Source organism: Xiphophorus maculatus, chromosome 17 (genome assembly GCF_002775205.1).
Source record: "Xiphophorus maculatus strain JP 163 A chromosome 17, X_maculatus-5.0-male, whole genome shotgun sequence".
Taxonomy (NCBI): Eukaryota; Metazoa; Chordata; class Actinopteri; order Cyprinodontiformes; family Poeciliidae; genus Xiphophorus; species Xiphophorus maculatus.
Window position 1 is genome coordinate 17,112,822 of NC_036459.1, and position 25,946 is coordinate 17,138,767.

Sequence of the window (25,946 nt, forward strand, 5' to 3'; positions counted from 1 at the left end):
CTTGGTCGAACATGTAAAAATAAATTGCAACAAGCCTTCTTTCAAATGCTTCAGAAATTAGGAATTCTAAATATAATGTAAAGTCAATAATAAATCATGATGTTGTTCAGAGCACAAAGCATAGAATTAAACTGAATAGATCTGCCCTTATGGATCTGGCACATTGTCAACGATACCCGATCCAGAATTATTTTCAATATCAGAACCGATACAGCTATTTATATCGTATCGGCGCATCTCTACTAAAAATGTCACGTCGTGGTCCTGATACGTGAGTGTGCTGTTCGTTGTAGCTCTGGCCATATGTTGGACAGATTCAAAGTTGCACAATTGAATTTTAGGTATCAGTGCTGAATCACAGCTGCAGTTCTGCTAGTTTAAAATCTCAGCTGTTGCTTTTTTGTTTGCTGCTCTGGATTTGTGCCACAGCCCCTAATCCTGCATGCTAGGTTGGTTGTACTGCATTCAGGTAAGAGTGTGTGTGAATGGTTGCCAGTCTCGTGTGTGTGCTTGTTGGCAACCTGTTCAGGGTTTACCCACCTCATGGTTGCTGAGTGTTGGGAGAGGTTCCCAGGCTCCTTTTGTGGCATGGTAATGATGTGGCCAACTGACATGCCAATCCTTCGCCTAGCAACAGAAATGTGCTGTCACTTCTGTAGATAAACGTGGATATTCTGGTTTTGCCAACATTGTTGATTTAGGTGTCGAATTCAGATGTTGAATTTTCTTTTTTATGTTTTTGTCATCAACGACAAAATCCATGAGACTTTTCGCTTTCTCTTCACTCTTGTGGACTCAGTCCCTTTCCTCTTTCCTGGTGAATCATTGTAAGAGTGGGCAGCCAGCTGTACTTGTAGGATTATGCACACGAGGGCAGATTGGTAAATGATCTCGACTGGCATTCTTAAAGAACTCTAAGACTAACAGTAGCTCCTAATGATGTCATTCTTAAAAGAATCTTACAATGTCTTAATTTTTTAAGTTTTTTCTTTCTAAACTAGATTCAGACTAGACTTGTATGTAGGGAAAGTCATCAGTAAAAGCAATTGTTCCAACTCAATGTAGGAAAGTTTATAAGGCGATCTAATAATTTAATTTCCTTTACTGTACGGTGAGAAAGAGGAAAAAAACTTAAAACATCTATAACTACAAAAGTGAGTCCTCCATTATATTTGCCAAATATCAGACCTTCTGGTGATCATAGGCACTTTCACAAAGAAACTAAGTCTCCCACACTCTGCAGACACCACTTAGTACGTATAGTACAATAAATAAACATCCGGATAAGTGTGGCTTGTTTGCCCTTTTGTTCTTTAAAAACAAAATGGCAGCACCAGTTAGATTATCAAAGTTTTGTTTGAAGGAGCCACAAGATTTCTGGAACCATGTTCTTTGGACAGAGGAAACCAAAGAAAAGATATTTGCCCATGATGCACAGTGGCATGTTTTCTGAAAACCAAATGCAGCACGCACATCTCATAATGTCCAGCATGGTGGTGATAAGCTGATGCTTTGGCTGAAGATTTGGGTTGTTTTGCCATGAACTTCTCTGTATACCAATTCTATAGTCAACATAAAGACGTCTTTCCTACATTTATAATCTATGACGATTTATAATTGATACTTACAATTACGTAAGTAACATCTCATGTCCATTCATTCAGACTTAAGAGATTCATGGTGCCACACTTTTGTCATTTTGGTCTCTCAACTGCGTTGAGGGTATCTGTTCTTCTCACAGAGTTTGACCTCGAAGCAACTGTCTGTATTGTTTCCCTTCTGCACATTCTTGGCTTTGTGGGGTTTATTTTTGGCACAGCTGTTTGACTCAAAGGTTAATCCAGGTGTATGAGCATTTGGCACACTTGCAGTAAGCACAGTCCCCCCAGCTTCCAATTTTTGTACTTCTCACAGATGGCCATCCTGACCGGCTGTGGACTCTGGTTGAAGGGAATAAACGGCAGAATTTATGCCACACAGGCCTTATGAAATGAATAAGTTGGACTTGTGGTGATTGCTCTAGGATATTTCACAGTTGTCCTATTTTTTCAACATTTTTAAAGATGTCTTCTCCAGCAGTGTGACATTCAGAATTGTTGTTGGATTGTCAGAGTGAGGCCCAACAAATTAATTTTTACGAGTGAAACGTTACGCCTCATGATCCTCCAGTTGTATAAAACTTTAGTAGAAACTGCTTTGGGTTTTACTGCAAATGTAGTGGAAAAGGTGGCAGAAAAGAAATAAGGGAAAAGAAAAAAGTGAGAAAGGTTTAAGAGTAGAGAGGAAAAAAACATAGAAATACAAGGAAATATGAGTCAGCACCCTGGAAGTCTGCTTCTACACCTGCAGAAAGAGAGAAAAACAACCCCAAAATAATCATTTACAGCAACATTGAGATTTAGCAGCAGGCAGAACCAGTTTGGTTTGATGGAGGAAGTTTTTCTTCGTCCTGGTCACTGAGGGAACAGAGCAGAAGTCAGCATAAAGCTTCTTCTCCTTCTGGGAAAGTTCATTAACGGGCTGCGAGTGTGACCAGAGAGTGGTCAGAATCTTGATCCACCCCCCCTCTGAAGCTAACCCCGCCTCCTTCAGACTCAGACTCAGGCCTGTGAGTGCATACATGTGTCTTTGTCTTATTGTTCCAGGGTGTGCGTGTCTGTGTGCGTCCACAATAGTGAGAAACAGAGGGCATGACCCGAGGTGGAAAACAGCGACGGGATGGGGATGGTTCTGTATCCATGGTGATGGAAAGAGTCGGAGTAAGAAGCTGACAGGAAGTCTGAGGCTTCTACACGCCATTGTGGGGGGAGGGTGGGATTGGAGGGGGAGCTGCAAGTTGTCATGGAAACACAGCTGATGGACAGCATGTTAAGCTGATGCTGTGGAAGAGCCCTCTCATGGATTTCCTGTTTATACTTTTCATACTTTGTCAAATTTTAATATCAAACACAATCAGAGTAAATATGATGTGTTTTTTTCAGGGCAGCAACTAATGATTAGTTTAGTAATAAATTATTCTGGCAGTTAAGTGGATAAACATTTTTAACATTCTGCACTTTTAATCTAACCGATTTAGCTTTTTACATACAACATTAAAAAATACATGAAAAGATGCAAATAAATAAATGATTTATTTGCATTCTAGGCACCAAATAAATATGTTGGTGCCTAGAATGCAATAACAAAGCATTCCTTCAGTGGATTGGAAACAGGTGAAGCTAAAACTATGCTACTTGAGGAGTTTTGGGTAAAACAATACAGACAAAAGTAATCAAGGTTTTTATCTTGATTCCAAAATGTATATAAACGTATATATTGTACAGTTTAGGCATAATTACTTCTCTGATTGTTTTTTTCAGCTAATGGCCTTTTTTTTGCATTTGTATACATGTAACAATCAATTCCTAAATTAGATGACTATTATTTCAATAATGATTAATTGTTCCAGCCCTTGTTTTTTAAATGATGGTTTATAAACCTGTAAACTCAAGAAACCATTGAAATATAATCTCTCTGACAGCATGAAGTACTGTAGATTACAAGACCACAAAATAATGTCTTTGTTGATCTGAAACACTTTGGGTAGAAACCAAAACCGCAAATCTGTGAGTCACTTTGTGACTGAACTGTGCATCTTTTTTATAAAGAGCAGTGGATGTTCTTTTCACATCCTGTTTTTTCTTCTTCTACAGCTGACCTTAAAATCTCCTGGTTAAAGATGGACCTTTCCATTTAAATCCAAGAAAATCTTCAAAAAGATCTTTTTTTTTTTAAACCAGGAGCTTAGGTATTAGCTTGCATCCCTGCTCCACTGAACGGCTAGCGGATTACTAATCGCACACACACATAGTATTTTCTCAATTTGTGCCAAGCAGATGGAAATGTAGCATCTTACTGCCCTAACTAGGCTTGCAGATTAGTGAGCCTCTCACTCACACACGCATACACACGCGCACACAACTTGGCTGGACGTGTGCCATGACAAATTCTCTGTGGATAAACCTATCTGCGGCGCGTCCGCCCACCGACGACTCGCCACCAATCAGAAAGCGGGAGCGGGGCTGAAACATTAACCGCACACATCAAACGGACACAAACTCGCCCGCTCGTCTCGCTGCGAGTCCCTCAGTGTGATTCTGAACGTGTGTATCCGTTCAGCAGTTATTCATAGCTTCATTTTACAGCAACTCCCCCCAGCCCTCTATTCGCCCGAGCTTTAACTAGAAGCAGGAATTTGAGGTCAGCCCCCCGCAGGGTCTGTACTACTCACAGCTCATTGGAGACATGCAAGCTTCAGGCTAAAATGTGGCGAAAACCTCTCTGCAACTCCGGGCTTTCACCTAGATTTGAGATTTCTGAAGTGCAGTTGTGGGGGAAACAGCAGAGCTTTGCTGAAACATTTACAGTGAACAAAAAGAGGCCTCTGACACATTTACTTCCACAACTAGGTCTGAAGCTCAACATCGGCCCCATTCAGGATACTAAACTCTTTGTATCCATGCTGTTGTCTTGTCTGTCCTCTCACAGTGCTACCACTGTGACATCATATTTACAGCAGGAAGTGTTCCCACAATCTGTAAAAATATCCCTATCACAATGGGGGGGTAGATTCTGTGCCTGTATTATTAATTTCAGCTCTGCACCGATTGGAGTTTTCCAGCAGATCACCAATCTTTAAAAAGCCTGACCTGCTGATTGTAATTTTTTGTCCCTCACCAATTTCTGGTGTTGGTATTCTCTCCTTTTGACTGACAGACACGCAAACCAGGTCACACCTGCATATGTGAGTTTAATAGGAGTCACCCACTGTGGCCAACTTAGCAAGTTCAGCGACCTTTCAGACCTTTGTGGAAGTAGATAAGATTGGTGGATAAGATCTGCAGCTGTGTTTCTAACTGCACAATTTGACATTTGGGAAATACATTTGCTTTAAAAGAGTTTTATGTGAATTTAGTGGAGCCAAATAACTAGAGGAATTTGTGATTAGGTATTAGCTTCTGGTTGGATATATAGAGGGTTACTTGACACTGTGAGGGCGTGTGCATGCGTGTGTGTCAGCTGTTCATCCACATTACCACCTCCAACACAAGCCCCCGTATTGTCTTGGTCAAACTCACAATAAAACTTTCTCACAAGTCTTCCCTTTCCGCTTTTTAAAACTACTGGAGAGCAAGATGCTTCACACGCACTAATATAGACACACACACACACTCACCTTACACAGTCACTGCTTCCAGTTAAAGTCTGTCCTGATAAAAGTTTCTGTTGCAGCGTTAATGCCGCCGACACAAAGCTCGGTTTGTCCTGCACCCAGAAACACAATCCTCCTAGTTAGCATGGAGCCTAATCTCAGTGACGGAGAAACTCTGTCGCTCTCAGCTTTTCTTCATCCCTCCATCATCTGAGATGCAGCAGGATGTCATACTACTGTGATAATGAGACAATAAGAACTATTTATTAATACTTTTTTTGGTAACTGTATGGTTGTAGCACAGCAATTCAAAGTGCTTTACATCATGAAAACATAAGAAAACATAAAAAAACATGAACACATAACGTAGTCAACAGCTGTGACAACGAATAGCAGACATTATTTTGTTTAGTGCCATCATTAAAATCATCAAAAATATCATCAGTGTTCCATTTATTATGGTTCAAAATCAACTCTAAACAGAATTGATTTAAAGGAGCTCAGTGTTTTGGCTGATTTGCAGTTTTCTTCAAGTTTGTTCCAGATCAGAGGTGCATAGAAGCTGAATACCGCTGCGTTCTAGACTAAGCTTAAAACGTTCCTTCATAAAGCTTATAGATAGACTGGCTTCGATTGTCTCTGGCCGACTATATTCTGTGACATGTTTCAAATACTGAATCCAGGGAGCATCAATCGATTAATCATGATTAATAATTATTAACTAAATTAGTTATTGATTGATTGCTGACTGGAGTATATAGACTCTTAAAAAAGGCCGTCTGCTGAAAGAACACAACGGTCAGACAAGTTTACCAAAACAACAAAAAAAACGATACAAAAAATATCTACATTTTGGGTTTAAGATAAACAATCATCTTTGTCTGTTGATCTGTTTAACCCAGAACTCAAGTGCCAGTTTTAGCTTAACCTGGTTTAAATTCAGTAAAAAAAATTAAAAATAAAATAATCTCATATTAAGCACCATTTACTCCACTGTATGGGTGTTAAACACAATGGCTGAGCTTCTCTCACGTTGATGTTGGAAGTATTTTTTAGCTGCAGATGCATCTTTTTGCTACACAAAACAAATCTTACGTTTATGCATTTTTGGCAATAAAATGTTTGTTTTTGTATTTGAAAAGGAATTTGAGTATTTGATTATTTGCATCTTTTGGTGTATTTCTAATATTGTATAAAAAAGCTTTAATTGCTGAATAAAAAAATTGCAGAATGTGCCATTTATTTATGCAGTTAATTGATTAATCTTTAGAATAATCAAATAATCATTAGTTGCTTGTTTCTGTAAGTAGAGTCGATAATCCTCATTGTGGTTGTCCTGGGTTTGACTCCTGACCTCGGTACTTTCTACCTGCACCCTTTCCTGTCTACTTACAGTCAGTAAAAAGGTAAAAGTCCACTAGCACCAGCCAAACATGAATTATATAAAAAAATACAGAATCTAGTCCAATTTCATCTCTTGAATGTTTTCTTTCCTTCACAATCCTATTTAGACTGTGATCATCCCTGTTGCTTGTATGCGTTTTTTGTCACACTTTTTCCTTCCACTCAACTTTCCAGTCTTATACTTAGATACAGCCCTCTGTATTTAACTATTCAACCTGCTTCGTCAGCAGTTACTTTTTTTTTTTTAGGCTTCTCACACGTTGCACGCTTTAAAACCCCCTGCCTGCGGAGGCTGAAGTGACTCTGCTGGAAAACTGTTAAGTTAGCAGTATTCCCCTTGATTGCATAGGCCATAGCATAAATATTTCAGTATATGGTTTCATATATCAATCTCATGCAACATCATTTTCTGGAACACTGAGTTGTTGGTCTAACTGTTTGCCATAATCATTAAAATGAACAGAAATAAGCGCCTGAAGCTCATTGTGTCAACAGCACAGTCAGAACGTTCTCTGCTTAAGCAGACGCAGTGGGATAAATCCAGAGAAACGCTAAGTGTGAGAGAGGTCAAGTGTGGTAATTTACCCGGCTGACACTCCACACACAGCTGAAGGCTATATAAGTTATCGTCTGGCCTCTGAAGGCCTGCGCCTGCGGGAGTGTGTGTTGGTGGTTTGGCGGCCAACAGGTGTCACGTTTTATGTGAGGCGGATGTTGTGTGTTTGTCACTGACTGCAGCTGCTGTGTAGGGTTACTTTCACTCAAGAGATTTCAGTGTAGTTATTTTTATAAGTTGTGACCTAAAAAAAACTAAGAAAGTGCTACTTATTATGTGATGACAGTTGGTTAGATTGATGCCATGTTTTTGAAGATCGGGAAGCGGCGAGAGGTTTTGATGGTTCAATTTGGCTTCCAGTCGAAGGTTCTTTAGACAAAAATAGTGCTTCTTTACTTAGCATTGGTCAATGTGAGAGGAGTGTATGATGAGCAGCTTCATGCTAACAACACAACAATCTATACCATTATCTAATTTATATAAAAAAAATTAAATATCTTTCAAGAAAACATTTAGATTGCAAGGAGTTTTATCTCTTTTATGCTATGCTATTATGTTGCATTTCAGAGTACAACAAGCTAATACTGGCTGGTTTACTAGTTTACTAGGGACATTTGAATTCTGACACTGGACAGAGGAGGACCATATTGGCAAATGTGTTTCCATCTCCCCTTTTGCACACTAAATCTTCTTTTTTAGTAAAGCCAAAAACCACCTGAAGCTAGCGCAAAAACGTCGTGGCAAAATTGAGAAAGTTATTTCGACTTCTGTTGACTATACAGCTGGACAAAACTTCAGTCACTGATACTTTCTCTGGCATCTCAAAGAGACCTTTTTCCATTGAGGCAATTCTCAAAGTGACCATTTTGACTTCCATGTTAACTCTAATTTCTGGTCAGAACAATGATCTTTGGAACAGAGACATTTATTATTCTGGTCTGGAATCTGGACTAAATTATGGTCCTCCTCTGTCCAGTGTCAGAATTCAGTGGTTTTACTACCCTCGTCTGTAATCATAACCATGCCTGGACTGGGTAAGATTTATGAAAAGGCTTGTTTGAGGTTAACTTTGATGCAAGCAAATGGTTTCTCTGTGTTCTTGCTTGAGTTTTAATGCTTCCGCTTGCACAGATTTATTTATTTTCTTTAGATCTCTTCTTTTAAATGATGCATTTTTTTTATTGTTGCTGGAATGAGAATCAGATTTTCTAAATCTGAGGACAGCAGACAAACATAGATTGCCTCCTGCTGGTTGGGGTCAGTCATTGCCTTAGGAATTTAATACCTCTTCCTGTTCGTGAGTGATTGTGGGTAGGATGGAGCAAGAGATGGATGTTGTCAAGGGTAAGGCTGGTGATACTGTGGTCTGTTGTGATGAAAAAACAGCTGAATTAGAGAGGGAATCTCCATGTAATTCCCTCTTTAATCAATAGTTTTACTACCCTCATCTGTAATCATAACCATGCCTGGACTGGGTAAGATTTTGTCCAGCTGTATAGTCAACAGAAGTCGAAATAACTTTCAAAATGGTTTGAAGCAAACCATTTGCTTGCTTCAAAGTTAACCTCAAACAAGCCTTTTCATAAATCTTACCCAGTCCAGGCATGGTTATGATTACAGACGAGGATAGTAAAACCATTGAATTCTGACACTGGACAGAGGAGGACCATATTGGCAAATGTGTTTCCATCACCCCTTTTGCACACTAAATCTTCTTTTTTAGTAAAGCCAAAAACCACCTGAAGCTAGCGCAAAAACTTCGTGGCAAAATTGAGAAAGTTATTTTGACTTCTGTTTAATTCCAGCTTTCCTCTATGGTCAAGAAATGTAGATCATGTCACAAAGAACAGGATCCTGGATATGAAGAGCTTCCTCTATAGGGTGCAATAGACTGGATGATTTGCAAAATCTACATAACTTGCAAGAAAGAATCAAATAATTATGTTTTTCTGCTTTGGGTTAATAGAAAACATAAACCTTGCTTAAACAGCAGTCCGTTGAGGTGCCTGATGAGGGCCTTCCTTTCTAGGCACATCTCAGGAGGACATCAGAGGGAACACCCAGAACTCCCAGTAAGGACTCATCAACATCTTGGGAATCTTGGAGAATTTTTTTCTAGTTTTGCAAAAGAAGAAGAAAAACAATCTGGTTGGCACAGGTATTTTTCTTCCTGGGTTTGAACCGTCTAGCCTTCCAGCATGAATGGAATATTTGGAGTGTTTGATAGAGCTCTTCCTAAAATCTTAAACCTACTAGCATTCTGCCTCAGTGATTGGATGGCTAATTCTAGACTCATTTTTACTTTTGATCTTGAATAAACTTCAGTAATGTCGTAATCTTTCCATTACCGAAAAACATCCTGCTAAGCTAAGATTAATAGGAAGGACTGCATATGCAACAATCTGTTGCAAACGATGATCTTTGTACAGTGCATTTTAAAAATTGCATAAGTAAAATCTAGACCTGTACACATTTGTAAGCAAGAGCAGCAAACATCAGCCATCCTGGACTGATATAGTTCAACTTCCTGGACCGTGTCTATGGAATTCTTAAGGGACATATTAGCATTTGTTATGTTGACCTGCAATACATTACAATACAACATAAGCTGTGTTTTCATTGACTGTATCAGTGCACAATTTGATATTTAGAAAATAAATTGCTCACATTTGTAATGGAATTGGAGCTATACATCAAGTTCGTAGGAAGAAAACTGAAGATTTTGACTTTTTTCCTGATGGTGGTTTTCTACAGAAAATTCTGTCTTGTAAACCTTTTGATATCAAGCCCTGAAAAGTGTTGGAAAGCAGGTGCTGTGTAGATGGGTGAAATCATGAAGTGATTCAGCGTTGGGCTTCATGCATGGCCAACCTGCAGCAATAAAGGCCCTTCACTTTCCTCTGCTCTCTTTAAAACACAGAGCCCCCATGGCTTCTCTTTCTTTTGCCTTTTAGATGACTGATGGCTGCTGTATGAGCGTCTTAAACCCCTAATACCAGCTTGTCACCGCTTAAAATGTAAACGTACCTGAATGACCCAGTGTCCATCAAAACGGAGCAGCTTTGATGTCTTTTTTTCTGCGCTAGACAAAAAACTGTGTTGAAATTTCTGCTTTCATCTTAGAATGCTTTTTTTTATTATTTGTGAAAGATAACCTTTCTTTTCAGTTCTTCCCTTCTTCTCCTCTTCCTCTCAGTAGATGGTTTGGTTTTTTGCCCACAAAATGTTTTAGCAAAAACTGTATCTGTAGCTGCTTTTCCATTACAGATGTGCACAAAAAATTGGCAGTATTCTGCTAATGCAAAACCCCCCCCACAATTTCACAATTGAAATAACTGGAACAAGTTTGTTCACGCGACAAATCTTTACAAAAACACTTCCTATTGTTACCAAATGGAAACAAAATGAAAGGCAGCTTTTAGTAAAAATGGAAAGAAGAGAATGATCATTATTTGTTTAGGTAGAGTTTCTATAGCAAGGAGGCTAACAATATTAGTGCTACCTACACAATATCTGGTGTTAAAAGTTAATATTTCAGGATATTTATATATATATATATATATATATATATATATATATATATATATATACAGTACAGACCAAAAGTTTGGGCACACCTTCTCATTGAATTCAATGAGAAAGTGTGTCCAAACCTTTGGTCTGTATTGAGTACAGACCAAAAGTTTGGACACACAGTTGTGTCCAAACTTTTGGTCTGTACTGTATATATATATATATATACATATATATATATATATATATATATATATATATATATATATATATATATATTTTTTTTTTACTGTAGGAATGGAGCAGATTTTGTCCTTATGTTAGACTGTGAAAATTGCCCAATCTGTCAAGCTATGGGTGTTTTTTTATCTCTGTTTTTTTCTGCTGGTGCTTCATGGATCAGAGTTAAGTAGCTTAAACACAAAAATGGCTACTCTGAAAATAGAGGCGGGGCTGAAGCTGAATATGAGAAATCTGCACACAAAGGCCAATAATACTTTACAAGCCGTTCCATAGTAACCTCTGTGACGTGATAGAGGACTCGTGACTGAACTGTGAAAGTAAATGCAGTGGGGCATACGGTGTGTCACCCGTGCAGTAATTTATGATGTTTACACAAATACTGTAACTATAGGATTATTCACAGTGTGTCTGTGCCACATGTTGTTGTTGGGATGTTACTGCGACCTAACTCTGACTCTGACGCTTTCATCTATTCTGTTTTTTCTCTTTCTTTCTTTTTCAGAGTTACGCTTTGAAAGATCAAAGAAAGAGAAAATGTATCATTTTGATATTTCTCCTTTGTGTGTGTGTGTGTTGCTTTTTTGCAGTTCCATTTAAAATGTTGCCAACTGATTATTTTTTTTATGTTCAACTCTATACATATAAATAAGCTTACCATAACACAGCAAGGCAACTTTTAGTTCAATTCTCCCCACTTATTACATGTTATGCCTAATATATTCTATTGACTATAAGCTATTAATTGCTACACAATAGATTTTAACCATTTAGTTTAAAAAAATCCATAACTACAGTGACTTACAAAAGGATTCATTTTCAGGTTTTTATTAGTAAAAAAAAAAGTTTCCTTTCAACTTCACATTTGTATTCCACTTTGTGTTGGTCTTTCACAATAAATTCTAATCAAATACATTAATGTATGTGGCTATAATGTGACAAAATATGTGAAAGTTCAAGGGGTGTGAATACTTTTGTCACTAAAAAACACTCTGACTCAAAGATCGGTCGGCAACTTGGGGCACGTTGAGATGGCAGGTAGGGAGCTAGAATTGAACCCACAACTTTAAAACTTTAAAACTACGAGTTGACTACACTTCCTACTGTGCCACAGTTGAATCACAAGTGTAAAAAAAAGTGTTCTTGTTGTTTTTTTTATTTAAATTTGATATAGATTCTATTCCTTTCTTAAGGTTATTCATGCAAATCTGCTGTAACAAACTTGGACGTCAAATGAGAGAAAATGTGAATATTGGAAAGCAGTGGGTGATTGATTTTTATTTGTTCTGTACAAGTTTTTGGAAAACTCCATAGTTGAGTATAATACAAACCAATACTTGTTTGTTAAACATATCTGCTACAATAACATTTCTGTCTTGTTTTTGATAGTTCTGGCAGTGGAGCCGCCGGCCCAAGGCCTGGAGAAACTCCCAGAAGAAATGAACTGGTCCTACTCAGGTCTGTTTGATTCTTTTGATGTTTTGTTATTTTTCTCCCCTCCAGGGGGTCTTTTGTGGGCTCCAGTGTCCCTTATATGAAAGTAAGCTGACAGGAAAGGTGGAGGGAGGGGAGAAGACATGCGGCAAATATCGGCGGGTCCGGGATCGAACCCACGACGGCCGCGTCGAGGACTCAAGGCCTCCAAACGTGGGTCGCGCTAACCACTACGCCACCACAACAGGCCCTTCTTTTGATGTTTTACTTGTTTAGTGGCTGCAAGTAGAATTTTGTTTTCCAGTTTATTGCTTCTAGTGCCGGCTTAGCTTAAACAAACTACTTTTTTAAAATTCTGGTGTCATAAAACTTAATCAGTTTTCCCAGAAATAATCACTTATCACTCATTCTGCAGCTGCAGAGCCCGTATTAGACGCAAACGCCACAGCAGTATGAATATCTGATGATTTGCAGATATTATCCATTAACCTCTCCCGCAGGAAAAGGTTGATCTGCCTCGGACCATATGGTTCGGTGACTTGAGCTAACTCAGCACGGAGCCCCTGCAGAGTTAAGCTACGATCAGACAGAAACAAAGAGTGGACGCAGACAGGCAGTAAGGACCCCTCAGGGAGCGATTAGAGTTTTACTGCTCAGGAGAGACCCACCGGCCATCAGCAGGGTAAAACAAGAGCTATTAGGGTTATTAACCTTCACCTCCACGGATCACATTAGCTGTAAAATGCTAAGATGTACGATGATTTCCACTGCTGCTAATAGATCTCACCTGGAATTATAAAAGCAAACCGTTTTGTTTAGTTGATTAGTTACAATTACATCATCAGTTTGATCACTTAGAGTGACAGCAAAGTGAAAACCTTTTCTAAAGCTCCCTCTCAGCAGATTTCACTGTGAATATTAATGGGAAGAACTGCTGTTTGTCAAATGATGTAGCACAGTATTTTCAGTGCATTACCTCCAAATGATGATAATCAATACGAGAATTCTGAAATACTTAGGAACCATTAGACACCAAGCCAAATTACAACAGAACAAAACCTATTTCTACATGTTCATTTGAGCAAAATTCAATGGGGTTTATGCTCAATTATTGACCTACCCCCTTACTTCCAACCTTGGATGAATACAAAGCCAATGCTTTGATCCATTTTCTACCCATTACTGCTGTTATACGTGACAAAGACTGAATCTCAATAGCTGCACCTGCATTTCATCCTTCAGATTGCTCTGTCGTCTTGTCAGAGCTTTGCAATCAATTTGTCTGCCACCTTCACCTTGTTTGTCATATTGTAATGGCTTTTTTTTTTGGTGTGTGATACACTGACATAAATAATGAACAACCTGTCAGCAGCAGAAGTGAAGTGGATACACATTTTCCTTTTCTCTGTGTTGGATATGGAAGTTCATCAACACAAATGAGTTCCTCTGGTAGTTCATTGAGATTCACTGTAACTGTAGCTACCACTGTGTGTGTGTGCAAAAGCGTGCATGTGTACACAAGCTTGTTTTTGTGTCCAGCTCTGTTTCTCGCCTTGTGCGGTGCTCTGAGCCGAGAGTAAAAGCATTAACATTTGAAAGGACCACACTTCATTGTGAGGCACAGCGCACTGCGTTTTTAGTTAGGTCAGAAGTATCAGAAGTAAAGGGGGGACCGGGGGGAAGCGAATGAAAGAGAGACGGCCAGCAGAACGAGAGAGAGTGAGAGTCTGAGAACTTTCAAGACAGGATACATCCAAATCCCTATAGGCCTTTACAATGAACTCGCCTCCAACAAACCATGGCTGTTCGCTTAGATTTACTGCAACAGGTTTAAATGACTACATACCTCGCATTAAATGTGCTTACACAACTACTTATCAACCTGCCATGTAAGAAAGGCAGATTTGATTTGTTTGACATTAAGGGAATTTCTCACAGAAGTTTTTACCTTTAAATTTAGAAGCATATGCGCACTAAAATTGTTTTCATAGCGGTTAAACTGTGTTCGATTGGGCACCAAAATTCCCCACACCAGCTGTTAGATTTTCAGCTGATGTGGTTCACTTTCACTCTGCCAGCTGTTCTCCTTCTCGCCTGTGGTGGCGCTGCACCGAGAACCAATGAAGGAAATGACACAAAAACCTCTGAAGAAGAAGTGAACGCAACTTCTATCTTCATGAAATGTAAACATAAATGGAGTGGTGTGAGATTTCTATCATTGAAGGATTTCTCTTCTGTCTTTGGCAAAAGACCTCGAGACATTTCTGCCGGTAACGCTAGACTCTTATGTTTGTTTTAGTTGTATTTACCCAGAATGCCCTGCACTGTATTCTGCTTCTTGCTTTTTGGAGAGGTCTACGGTTCTACGGTTCACTTGGCATTCACATATGTATTCAAACTGCGCTAGAGTTCACGTCAATCAAACTGAGACTTACTTTTGTAGGGGAACCAGAGTTTGCGTTTCTGGTTCCTATCAAAGTTTGATTACGCATTCGCACCTTCCCAAACGAACTGGACCTACTAGACAAACAAACTGGAGTTTGATTAAAGCATACTAAACAGGGCTGGTGTGAACGCACACTAACATTAAGATTAAGCTAAATAGGTGTGTGTGCTCGAGCAAGGCAGTCTAAAAACCCAATCCCCAAATTCAGTTCTGTTGCAACAAATGGGCCAAAGTCCCAGCAAACTGTTGGGAGATGATTGTAGAAGGAATCTCAAAATATTTGATACAAAACATGTTTAAAAGGCAATTTTAATCGCCAAAAACTAATGAAATGTATGTGAATTTTTGAATTTGAAAAGATTTGAACAAAGAAAAACAAACAAAAGATGTTTTACCCGATTGTTTTGGCATGTTTCAAATAGAAATTCTTTTGTTGATCCCAGTTGACTTAAAACAGAAAAAGTTTAGCCTTGTTGTTGGACAGAAGCTAAATTGCATTTCTACCATATTGAGTGAAAAAAACAGTTAAGTTAAAAATATAGATAAGATTCATTTAACAAAACAAATTCTAAATTTAAATGCAAAATTATCAACATAAATCCAACCTAAAACCTAAACGAAAACCTGAAAGTCCGTAAGAATCTCAAAATATCATTAAGATTTATTTATGCTTTAAGCTTCAGAAAAGAAAAGAAAAACCCAAACATACCTTTTCTTCCGTACCAGCTCTTCTGGGACATCTCTTGCTCTTGAGAAAAAAAAAAATCCTACTTCCATGTTTCCCCAAGTGGATTCATTTTAAATTATTAATGCTTTTATGTTTTTATTTGGTTCAACATGAAATAATAATCTTCTGGTAATCCAGACGAAGCTTGTTACGGTGGAAAATAAAGTAAAAGTTTTTATAAATCTAACACGCAGGACATTAAAAACGTCCTTTGAAGAGCTACACTCCCATTTGATTTTTCTTTTATAGCATTGCTATTTTTGTATAGCAAGGCAGGAAGTTTTTTTTTAATGTTCTGTGTTTCCATCATTATTACTCTGTGCCTTGTCTCCAGGGAGTCCCTGGGATCCTTGTGCCTGGAAGATACCCCTTAGGGCCCAATCTGTTGGTGCACGTGTTGTTGTGAATCCCGTTAACCCAGAGTTTCCCCTGCCAGGCAAATTTACTGGGAAGTTCCCAAAGGAATATTCCAGAGTTGTCACACTGTGATTAATCAAAAGAATTTGCATGTATGTTGTTTTTTCTTATTTCTGATAAATTGTTGTTTTTTTCATTATTAATTTTTTTTCCCCTGCTACAGTTTTCATAAATGTATCATGAACCAAAGGAAGATTATGCAGCATGTCAGATTACGCCACTTCAGAACATTCTGAGCAGTCTGAGCCAAATACGAGCATTCTGAATCCAAATGTTGAATTTATTACTAGATAATTGCCGCATGTTTTGTCATCTGTCTACCTGTTTTTGTTTCTTTTTCTTCCTGTCATCTGTTTCTCCTCTTCTACCCACCAAACCGTAGCCGGGGGACATGCGGGCTTCAGTTGCGCTTTGTCTATGGAACACACACCCACCCACACACCTTCAGGTTTTAATTATGCATAACTCCCACCCCCGTGTGCTTTGCTTGCGCTACGTATTCCTTCACATCTGAAGCGATGTGATTGGAAAGAGGTGGGCTCTGGCAGACGTGGAAGTGATTCATGCGAGTTGCGTTTTTTTCTTTCTTTTTTTTCTTTTTAAGTCGACAATCTTCAAAGCAGGAAATACATTGGTGACCTGACATAGATCCAAAAACCATTTGGAAACATTTTGCCCTCAATAGGACTTGAGAGTTACACACCTAGGAGTTAGTTTGAAACTAGTAGCTTGTAGAAGATTTTAAACCAAATCCTCATTGTTCTCAACACATCATCTAGCCAGACCTCTGTTTTGATCTGTCTGAAGTTTATAAATGTCGTGGTCGAAGATGGAAGTGCATTTCATCAACATTTCTCCTGCCACTTTGTACAAGGAGTTCTGTTCTTGAACTTCTCCTGAAGGATGAAATGTTGTGGCCACAGCAAACATCGTTCTTGTTGTGGCCAAATTTCTCAGTTCTTATGGAACATCTTCAGGCTTTATCATTCAGCTGGCTGATGAAGGAATATACTTTCCCTTCACATTTAGGAATTACATAATTTTGCATTTCACAAAAACATCTCTTGTGTTTGACACTTTACTCCGATCCGATTTTACTTGACATACAGGCTCTGACTTTATGGTCCGCCTCCGGACCGCTGGCATCGTGAACAAGCATCAACTGCTAACCCTACGAACAACACGTTTACCATTTCCTCTTGTCAAAAAGGAAGCGGGTCACTTTACTTTACAATGGTTCTCTTCCATTCTTATTTAGGACCTTTTTTTTCTCTCGTTGAGAAAGTTTGCTAACTACTTTACACCAAGACTATAACGCCACATTACTCTCCAGAACCCAACTGATCAAGTATCAAATTGGATGCTGTTTTCCCATGCAATCACCACCATCACCACTTCATGGCTTTACATGCATTTGGCCAGAAGCAGGTGGACCGCATCACCACCTTTATGTTGTCTTTCAGTGTTATTTTAAAATCTGAGAGCTAAAAATCTCTTGCTGTGGTGTTTCCAGAACAAGATGAGGAGAAGGAGTCGCTTGCTCTATATAAGTAGGCTCCTCTCATCCAGCCTCCTGTGCGTTTCATCTCTCTTTATCCTTCAGCACACCACCCACAATGTTCTCAACTGCTGTCTTAGTCACCAAATACTCCGTTCTGGCTGCTCTTCTGCTCCAGTTGCTACTCAGTCTGTGCAGCCGCCTCTGGAAGCCTTCGGGGGAGTCGAGAGGTAATCACGCAGAGGTGTCTTTCTTCATCCACAAATAGCTGCTTCTTGTCCAGTCTTCATCAGCGTGTTGCAGAGCTAATGACAATGGCCGCCACATGAGATGGTGTGGACTGTGAGGACATTAGCGGTTAAACATTATAGGAGAGCTCATTTTTTCACATCTCAAGTGCCTAGCAGAAAGGTTTGCAACATGCACCGACTACCTTGGACTCCAAACACGTGGTACCTTTGAAACACCATGTTTTCACACTACTGGAGGGTAAATATTTAATAGAAATCAACTGCGCTCTGTTTTGGGCCGTGATTGAAAGGTTTACACTGTATGTTCCAGGAGCAAACATTGGATATATATTTTTTTTTCTCCGAAGAGTTTTTGCGGCGCTAGTGGCTCGTATTTTTTGCGACAGTAGGCAGACAGGAAAGAGGGCGAGGACATGTGGCAAAGGTCGCCGGGACCAGGAGTCCAACCCGCGACGTCCGCATCGAGGACCAAGGCCTCCAAACGCAGGGCGCGCTAACCCCCTACACCACCACAGCACGCCCCAAACATTGGATATTTAACGGTGAAAGAGTTGCGGCATTTCCTCCAAAAGGTGGGCGCTTAGTGACTGCTGTGTGCTGGTGTGTGTACGCACAGTTCAGCTTTATAAGGACTTCTTTTGGTAACTAGGCCTATTTAGTTCCCCTCACTGTAAACTTGGCTAATATACTTAAATGGAATTGAGCTTTGGTTATGGGTTGACTCCCTTATGACAAACAATACATAAATAACATTTTGAATTTATAGTGGAGGTGGGCATTTAGTGAATCATTTATCATTTTTTGTGAAAAATGTCTTGTTGTGATAATCATTTTTGATTCATTAATAACACAATAAATTTTAGGTAATGTTAAAAAAAATTGACTAAAAACTTATTTTTACTATTTCTCCCATTTTTTTTCACGAGAGCATCAAAAATATCAATAAATTCGAAAGTATGATTAAATGAAGTCTCTTTTTTGCATCTTAGTGACTTAAACCACACTTCTTCATGTATGTGGTTATTTTAAATCTTGATGTTTTGCAAGAGCAGTAATTATGTTTATTCCGCTATGGTATGCAAAAAAAGAAGAAATAAATAGTCTTTTTAACATCATTTTTATTATTATTGGAATACTACTACAAAATATTGCAATAAAATTCCAAATCCATATCGCCCAGCCCTACTTTTTATATGTAGACCGATAAAATAAAATGTGCAATGAGTGACTGCTTTTGTCTAAAACAACTTTGACTTTCAGTTTTTTACTATTTTTCACTACTGCTGTGCTTCTAAGCTTCCATTTAAACAACACTTCCAGTTTTTTATTTGCTAATTAAACAACAGCTTAAAGAACAAAAAATAATATGCCTTAAAAATCCAGACACAGTCTTCCATCGTGTGAAATTCAGCCATAATAAGTACAGGCAGACCCCACACATCCTGGACATAAACTATTTCGACTTTAGCATGTGTGCACTAACTCAACTTTCTCTTCTTATATCTATTTATAGTCACATAAAACAGCACAAACTTAGCAAATAAAGCTGACTCTGACGGATCTTAGTTCTGATTAGATGTTTCAGGGCCCCTAAGATCTCCTGACAGACACACAGGGCCTCTCTTTCCCTCTAAAAATCAGAGCGTTTGATTGATAGATGAGGTGGCTGCTGTTGTGTGTGACAGCTTGTCTGTATTAGATCTCCTGAATGAATCATGTGCCCGTTTCTCTGCGTGTGAAGCCTCTCTATTATCCATAATAGATTCATTTCTTATCTTGGATTCTCTCTAACTCTCTCCTTTGTGTCACTATGTCACACTGTGGCAGTCGGGTGTGTGTGAAGGAAAACCTAAATGATAAGGGTCGATGTCTTCCTGGGAAATGTAGTTCTATCTGGGGAAACTGCAAGTCATGAAGTAAAAAATAAATAATAATGTAAATGATTTTCCATCTTGCTTCCAGCTCATGTTTTAAAATTATTTTTGTTAGATTTTTTTTTCTTCTTTTCTCCCACTGTGAAAAGAAGCCATGAGTTAACTGAAGAATAAGGCTGAATGGAATATGAAAAATAATGATCTCCTGCGAATGCAGCGGCAATATTGCAGATTCAGAAAGTGCCATTAAGACAACACCAGCAGCCTCTCATTTGAATATTTAATACATATTCAGCTATTTTTTGCCAACTGTGAAGCAAACAGGAGCCGACAGGACCCCAAAAAACCCTCCGAGCCCTGCATTATTCAATCGAACAATCTCCCCTGTTTTCTGAGCAGTTAGCTCACTCAGCAGAGCGGAGAAGCAGAGGGTGACGTCAGCTCTAAGTGGTAGAAAACACACATGGGTCGTGTGTGTGTGTGTATTTGCATTGCTTGCAGCTCTGGAGCACATGTGACATTTCCTACACTACGTTCCTTCCTCTGGAGGCCTTTTTGTAATATTTTCCTTCATCACCTTGTCTCGCCCTCTTTGTCCTCCTCACTCCCCTCATTCTCTTTTGTTGCCTCTGACCCCCCCTCCACCCAGGCCTGAAAGGATAAGGGTGTCGAGGATAAAAAGAGCAGTCGCGGTCACATGAGAAGAAAATATTTTCCTCATTTTAATGCATGATCATTGTTAAAAGACAGAAAAATTCATTTTCTTTTTGATCTTCATAAAATTCCACCATTCTGATTGTGAAACACGGTAGTGGCTTTGGGTGCACCGATTGCAGTTTTCTGGCCGATCACCGATTTTTAAAAAGCCTGAGCTGATCCCAATTTCAAAAGTAAGGAAATGGGGTTTGATTTATCGGAGCGCCACTAATAGTGGCAGGATCATGCCATGGGGGAGAGGAGAGGAGGGTTTTTTTGTTTGTTTGGTTTTTTTTTTAAACAAGAACAAAAAATTGAGAGATTTCATATATTTTTTCATGAGAAGATAATTGGGGGAAAACTTGTCAGAGGCTTGTTCACCTTCCAACTTGACAATAATCCTAAACACACAGCCAGAGCTATCACGCTTTAAAACAAAACTCACCTATAGAGCAGCAACGAATACTTTTCTAAACATGTACATAAAACGTTATGCTATTAAAACTAAACAAAGACTTCTTTCTACTTTCAGATTTTAGAACAAGATTAATCTTCTATGTCAAAAGGAAAAAAGAACGATTTTTTTGAATGAGGTTAGCCGTTTCTATAAGTATAGATGAAAAAATGAAGAATGGGTAGCATAGTTTGAGACTACTTTTAAAAGTCTGTCATAAATATTAAAAGCAGATTTTGCATAAAAAAAATACAGGAAAAACACCTAAAATGACAATTTCTTATTGCATTCATAAACAAAAACATTTCCTTTTTGGTTTTGCCTAGTCAAAGCCCAGACCTACTCTCTTTAAGAACCTTTAGCATCTTAGGTAATCCCTGCGGATATTTGCATTAATCAGTATGTGCAATTATTAACTTTGGAGATCTTCTAAATTAAGTCCAACAATAATAATACCAAAGATTTAGTAAATTACGGATTATTGTGGTTTAAAATTAGATCATTTGTAGCCGCATCTGACCTGCTTTTAACATTCATATAGAACAAAGGCCTGAAGAATAAAAAGGAGGGCTCATAATATTCTAATGTTCTGAATGTAAGATAAAAAAAATAAAGGTCTGATTTGGAGAAGCGCTGGTGACACATCTAGATACTTCTTTGTCTGACCGCGCTTGAATAGCACACGGAACTTAAGAGACCTGAAAAGTAATTTCCTCTCTGAATCATCCCCATTTTTCTCCCAGTGCGAGCTCGAGCGCGCGCGAGGCAAGGCGGTGCGGCTTTTAAACGAGCACAGCAGTCTTCAGTGACATCCAAGTCGGGCTTTAGGGTTTTTTTCTTTTCCTTTTTATTCCTGTCTTCAAACTGTCAGCTACTTGTTGTCATGGCAGCGTTATGTCAGCGGAGTCGCTCGGTGTGTGCGGATGTTTCGGTGCCCGCGCGTGTATGAGTGTGTGCCTGAGGTGATGCTAACAGATACAGCTGTTGGGGTGAGATGTAGCTTATTGACCGCTGACACCCTCCTGACATTTTCCCCCTCACGCGCCGCAGCACGTTTGCGCGGCTCGCGTGTTTATTTTACGCAGAGCACAAGTGGAGACGGACACGTGGAACTCTTTTATTGCAGCTGGAATTCTGGACGGCTTTGTTCCCTAACAGAAAACCTGAATAAATATTGCGAGAAATGCGAGTTTAGGCAGAGAAAAGGTTGAGGTTGTTGCTTTTATTATAAGCAGTGCTTAATTTGAGCCTGTCCAGTAAAGAGGAGGGTGAAAGAGATGTTGGCTCAGCTGCTTTATAGGCTGATGTTGTTCCCACTCTACATTTGTGCTCTTTCTCTTTATTTTCAACATACTGACAGCTATTAGGAGCTGAAGGAGCCAGCGTTCTGCAGCTGGAGCTGAAGTAAACTGAAGGATTGCATCATGTCTGATGTATCTATCAAACTGTTGTATTTGGACATTTCTGAGCCGCTTTTGTTTTAGTTTGGATTTTTGTTCCTAAAACGCATTTTTATAAGAACCTAATAGGGGTGCACGTGCCGATACTTTCATGTGTAGCCAATATTGTCCATTGATCTTGTGCAAAGGTTTAAAAATCAACAACTGTCCTCTTTATGAAATGACCACCCATATAGTCATCTCTGCACATTCACAGTTAACAATAGTTACCCCTCTGTTGTCAACTCAACCATTTTATTGCTATATTTTCCAACATTTCAGACAAAAAAAAATTGGTATCGGTCAAAATCAGAACCAGCAGGTCTGGCTGTTTAAGGATCGGCAATTATCCAGAAAACAGCAGTCGTTGCACCTGTTGAACCTAAATCTGAATGATTTCCCCCTTGTGCTGCAACAAAAACAACTTAAAGTTACATGGGCATCATTCTGAAATGTAGTACACATGTAAAATGTTTTTAGCTATGTGATTTCTAGATCTACATCAAATACAACTACCTAGAAAAGCTGCAGCGCATCCAAGATGAAGCTTGTTTTGCCCATGTCTCCATCGTCCACACAAACGTCCACATCCAGGAATGTAAAGCCAGTGACAGTTGAACCATCTGCTCTGACCTCATTATGCCCATTGTCTTTACTGTACACTGTAGCACAGTACCCAACACAAACATAGGCTTCATGAATTACAGGAATTTAGCTGTGTAATTGTATTATTCACCCATGTCAGTTCTTACAATAAATTTGTGATCAGGATGCCTTCTCTTGATGATGAAGACAGGAGGAGTTCATTTTTCATTTAAACACCCATCTTTATAATCAGTCATTTGAAAAAAATAAATAGGGCACTCATAATTTAGTATTTTTTGGACATATTTGGACATATAGATATCATTTTTGCCAATACTGACAAAGTCATCAGGCGCACATGACTGTTTCATCTTTGCTCATCATTTTGAAGGAAGTTTCATCGTTTAGAGCTTTGACATTTATTGGGGCCTGCCATAGCAATGCATAAGGAGCAAGTCAGTACTGCTCTCCTTATGCATTGCTATGGGCAGGCACCTATTATTCTACACCCAATAGAATGTCTCTTTATTTATTTTTCTTCCATCACTGTTAATGCGGCTCGTACACCACCACAAAAGTGGTATCAAAACGTGCGGTTCGATGCCGAGAAGGGACCTATTACTTTTATTGGGAATCGGACTTACGATGGCGACGTAAAAAGCGAAAAACAAGCAAAATTTCCAACTGCCGAAACGCAGAGCCTAACTGACACCAACTGCCGCTTTTTTAGAGTGAGAAATGAAGAGAATTTTTGACCCCAAAACAATTTTGAAATCGCCGTCACACCCACAAATATCGCCCAATTGGTATCAAACTCGGTCATGACATTGATACGCATGCCTGCTCCGGTAAAATGTTTTCGAAATTTCTCTAGGGCTTACGGTTTTCTGTCAAGGTGCTTCAGAGCGAAATCATGCGCCAGGATAACTGACGCTCTCCCAGATTCACTTCCATGTATTTCTGAAAAATTTCTGAGCTCTGCATACACCATTTTTGTCTCATCACTGCAATTACTGTGAGTGAGCTACAAATATGAATCGCGGTACTATGGGAGATGACAAATAGCCCTCTCATATGCTTCAAACGGTTTTCCAATACGTCTCTCGGTTCCTGAACGGCAAGGAGTTGTTCAGGCTGCTTTTTCCATATAAACCAATGGGGTGTCTCACAAAGATAGAATTTTTTCTCCACCTTTCTGTGTCACACACACATGACAGTTAGCAGAGGATTGATAACCATAGCAATGGAACACAGGAGGGGATTGGCTGCTGGTTAGGACTACATATACGCATCACTGTAGTTCTAATCAACACTCAGTTAAAACAGAGTGCTGAGCTGCCATTTAGAACTATTGGCTGATTTGGCCAGTAAATAACGGACACTGTTAGACACTGTTAGACATTTTAATTAGTGTGATCATTTAATATGAAGCTTATGTTTTTTTTCAAAATAAAAGCCTCAATATCCCCCTCAGGTTAATGCAATAATATTAGCATGCATTATATTTTTCTCTCAGATTAGGGAACTGCCTTGCGCAGCAAGGCAGTTTATTAGCATTAGCCTTTTACCTTAAATAAGCTATTAGCTATTTTCTTACTTATTAGCCATGTTTAATATACTGAGTGGAGTAAGTCAATTACAGACAACATTCTAATGATATCCCACATGCTATTGACAGCATTTAGAGAAAGATATGTTCAGCTTGATTTGATCAGAAAAACTAACTGCTTCAAACAGTTACAATTCTGTCTCTCCCTCTCTGTCAAACTCACATGACAGCTGAGCTGCTCTTTAGAACTACAATGACTGAAGGTTAGAACTACAACATGGCGGACACTCAGTGCCTACAAAAGAGGTCTGAGCTGAATGTCAGAACTACAAACATGGAGGAACTGTCAGTTACTACAGAGGAGGACTGAGCTGGCCTTTAGAACTACTTGGGTTTTGGGCTTTTTATAACTGATTTAACCCAATGACTATTACACATGGGATTAGTTTGGCCTTTTGAAATGAAGCATACAGAAAATTTCAAAATAAAAGCCTAGAATATTTTTACATCAACTACTTGTGTTTTGAGCATTATATAACTGATTTAACCCAATGACTATTAGACATGGGATTAGTTTGGTCCTTTGAAATGAAGCTTAACAAAAATTTCAAAATAAAAGCCTTGACAATTTTTACATCATGTAATTGCTCTTTTTGGCTTTATGTGACTGGTTTATCCAAAGCACTGTTACACAATGGGAGAGTGTGGGCCTTTAATATGAAGCTTGATGCAAATTTCAATATAAAAGCCTCAACATGCCCCTGAGGTTAGTGCACCGCCGCAGGCGGTGCAATATTATTATTCTGCATTATCTTTTTCTCTCAGGTTAGGGTTCATTAGCATTTTAGCTTAAATAAGCTATTAGCTATTTATTTGACTTATTAGCCATGTTTAGTCTACTGAATGGAGTAAGTCCATTATAGAGAACATCCTAGTGATGTCCCACATGCTAGTGACAGCAATGATGCTAACATTAGCATTTTTGCTCATTTTAGCTGATACACTTACTTTATCATACTGAATGGTGCAAGTGCATGTTAGTCAACATTCTTGTCATTGTCCTCATATGATTGCAGCTTTCTGTAGCATTGATGCTAATTTCTAGCATCAGAACGCTGGGTCCAAACCGACGGGCACACTTTGGCAGTCCCCGGTTAAATTTCTTCAGGAATTTTCTAGTATCATGTTATAATGTTATTCCCTCAGCAAAAACACACCTGGAGTGTTTCATGTCTGTTTGAGAAATCCTTTAATCTCCCACAGGTGCCTAAATGCTTGTTCTCACTTCACCTTTTCCATGAAGTTCCTCCTCAGAACTGCAGGATGACCAGATTCCATCTCATAAAGCACCCCTCCCCCACCCTCACTCTGCTCCCCCAGACTAGTGGCATCAGCAATTAGTTAACACCTGGTGGAATTTACCTGAATCAATGAGTACCTGACAAACTGAGAGTAAAAGAATCAGACTTCTAGCGCAAGTCAAAGTCCTCTCTACCACAGAAATACTCTCATTACTCTGTTGTTAATGCGCTGAGTACTGAGAACTGCTGGATTGCTTATGGCATGGCATCCAAATAATAATCTTGTCTTGAACATGAGCCAGGCAGAAAAGATTATTGTAATTTTCAGGAGAAACCAGAAATGGTCAAGCTCTAGTTTTGTTGCTCTTCAC

At 39.0% G+C, this 25,946-nt stretch overlaps 1 protein-coding gene across 3 annotated transcripts in view; it reads left to right on the forward strand.

Moving 5' to 3' along the window:
- LOC102225295 (receptor-type tyrosine-protein phosphatase zeta-like) overlaps nt 1–25,946 on the forward strand; it is a 58,332-nt gene that overhangs the window by 9,473 nt on the left and 22,913 nt on the right. For all 3 annotated transcript variants that reach the window (XM_023350389.1, XM_005808033.2, XM_005808034.2), the window contains exon 2: nt 12,294–12,362. In XM_023350389.1, coding sequence (XP_023206157.1) covers nt 12,294–12,362 — 69 coding nt within the window. The remainder of the gene's footprint in view (nt 1–12,293; nt 12,363–25,946) is intronic.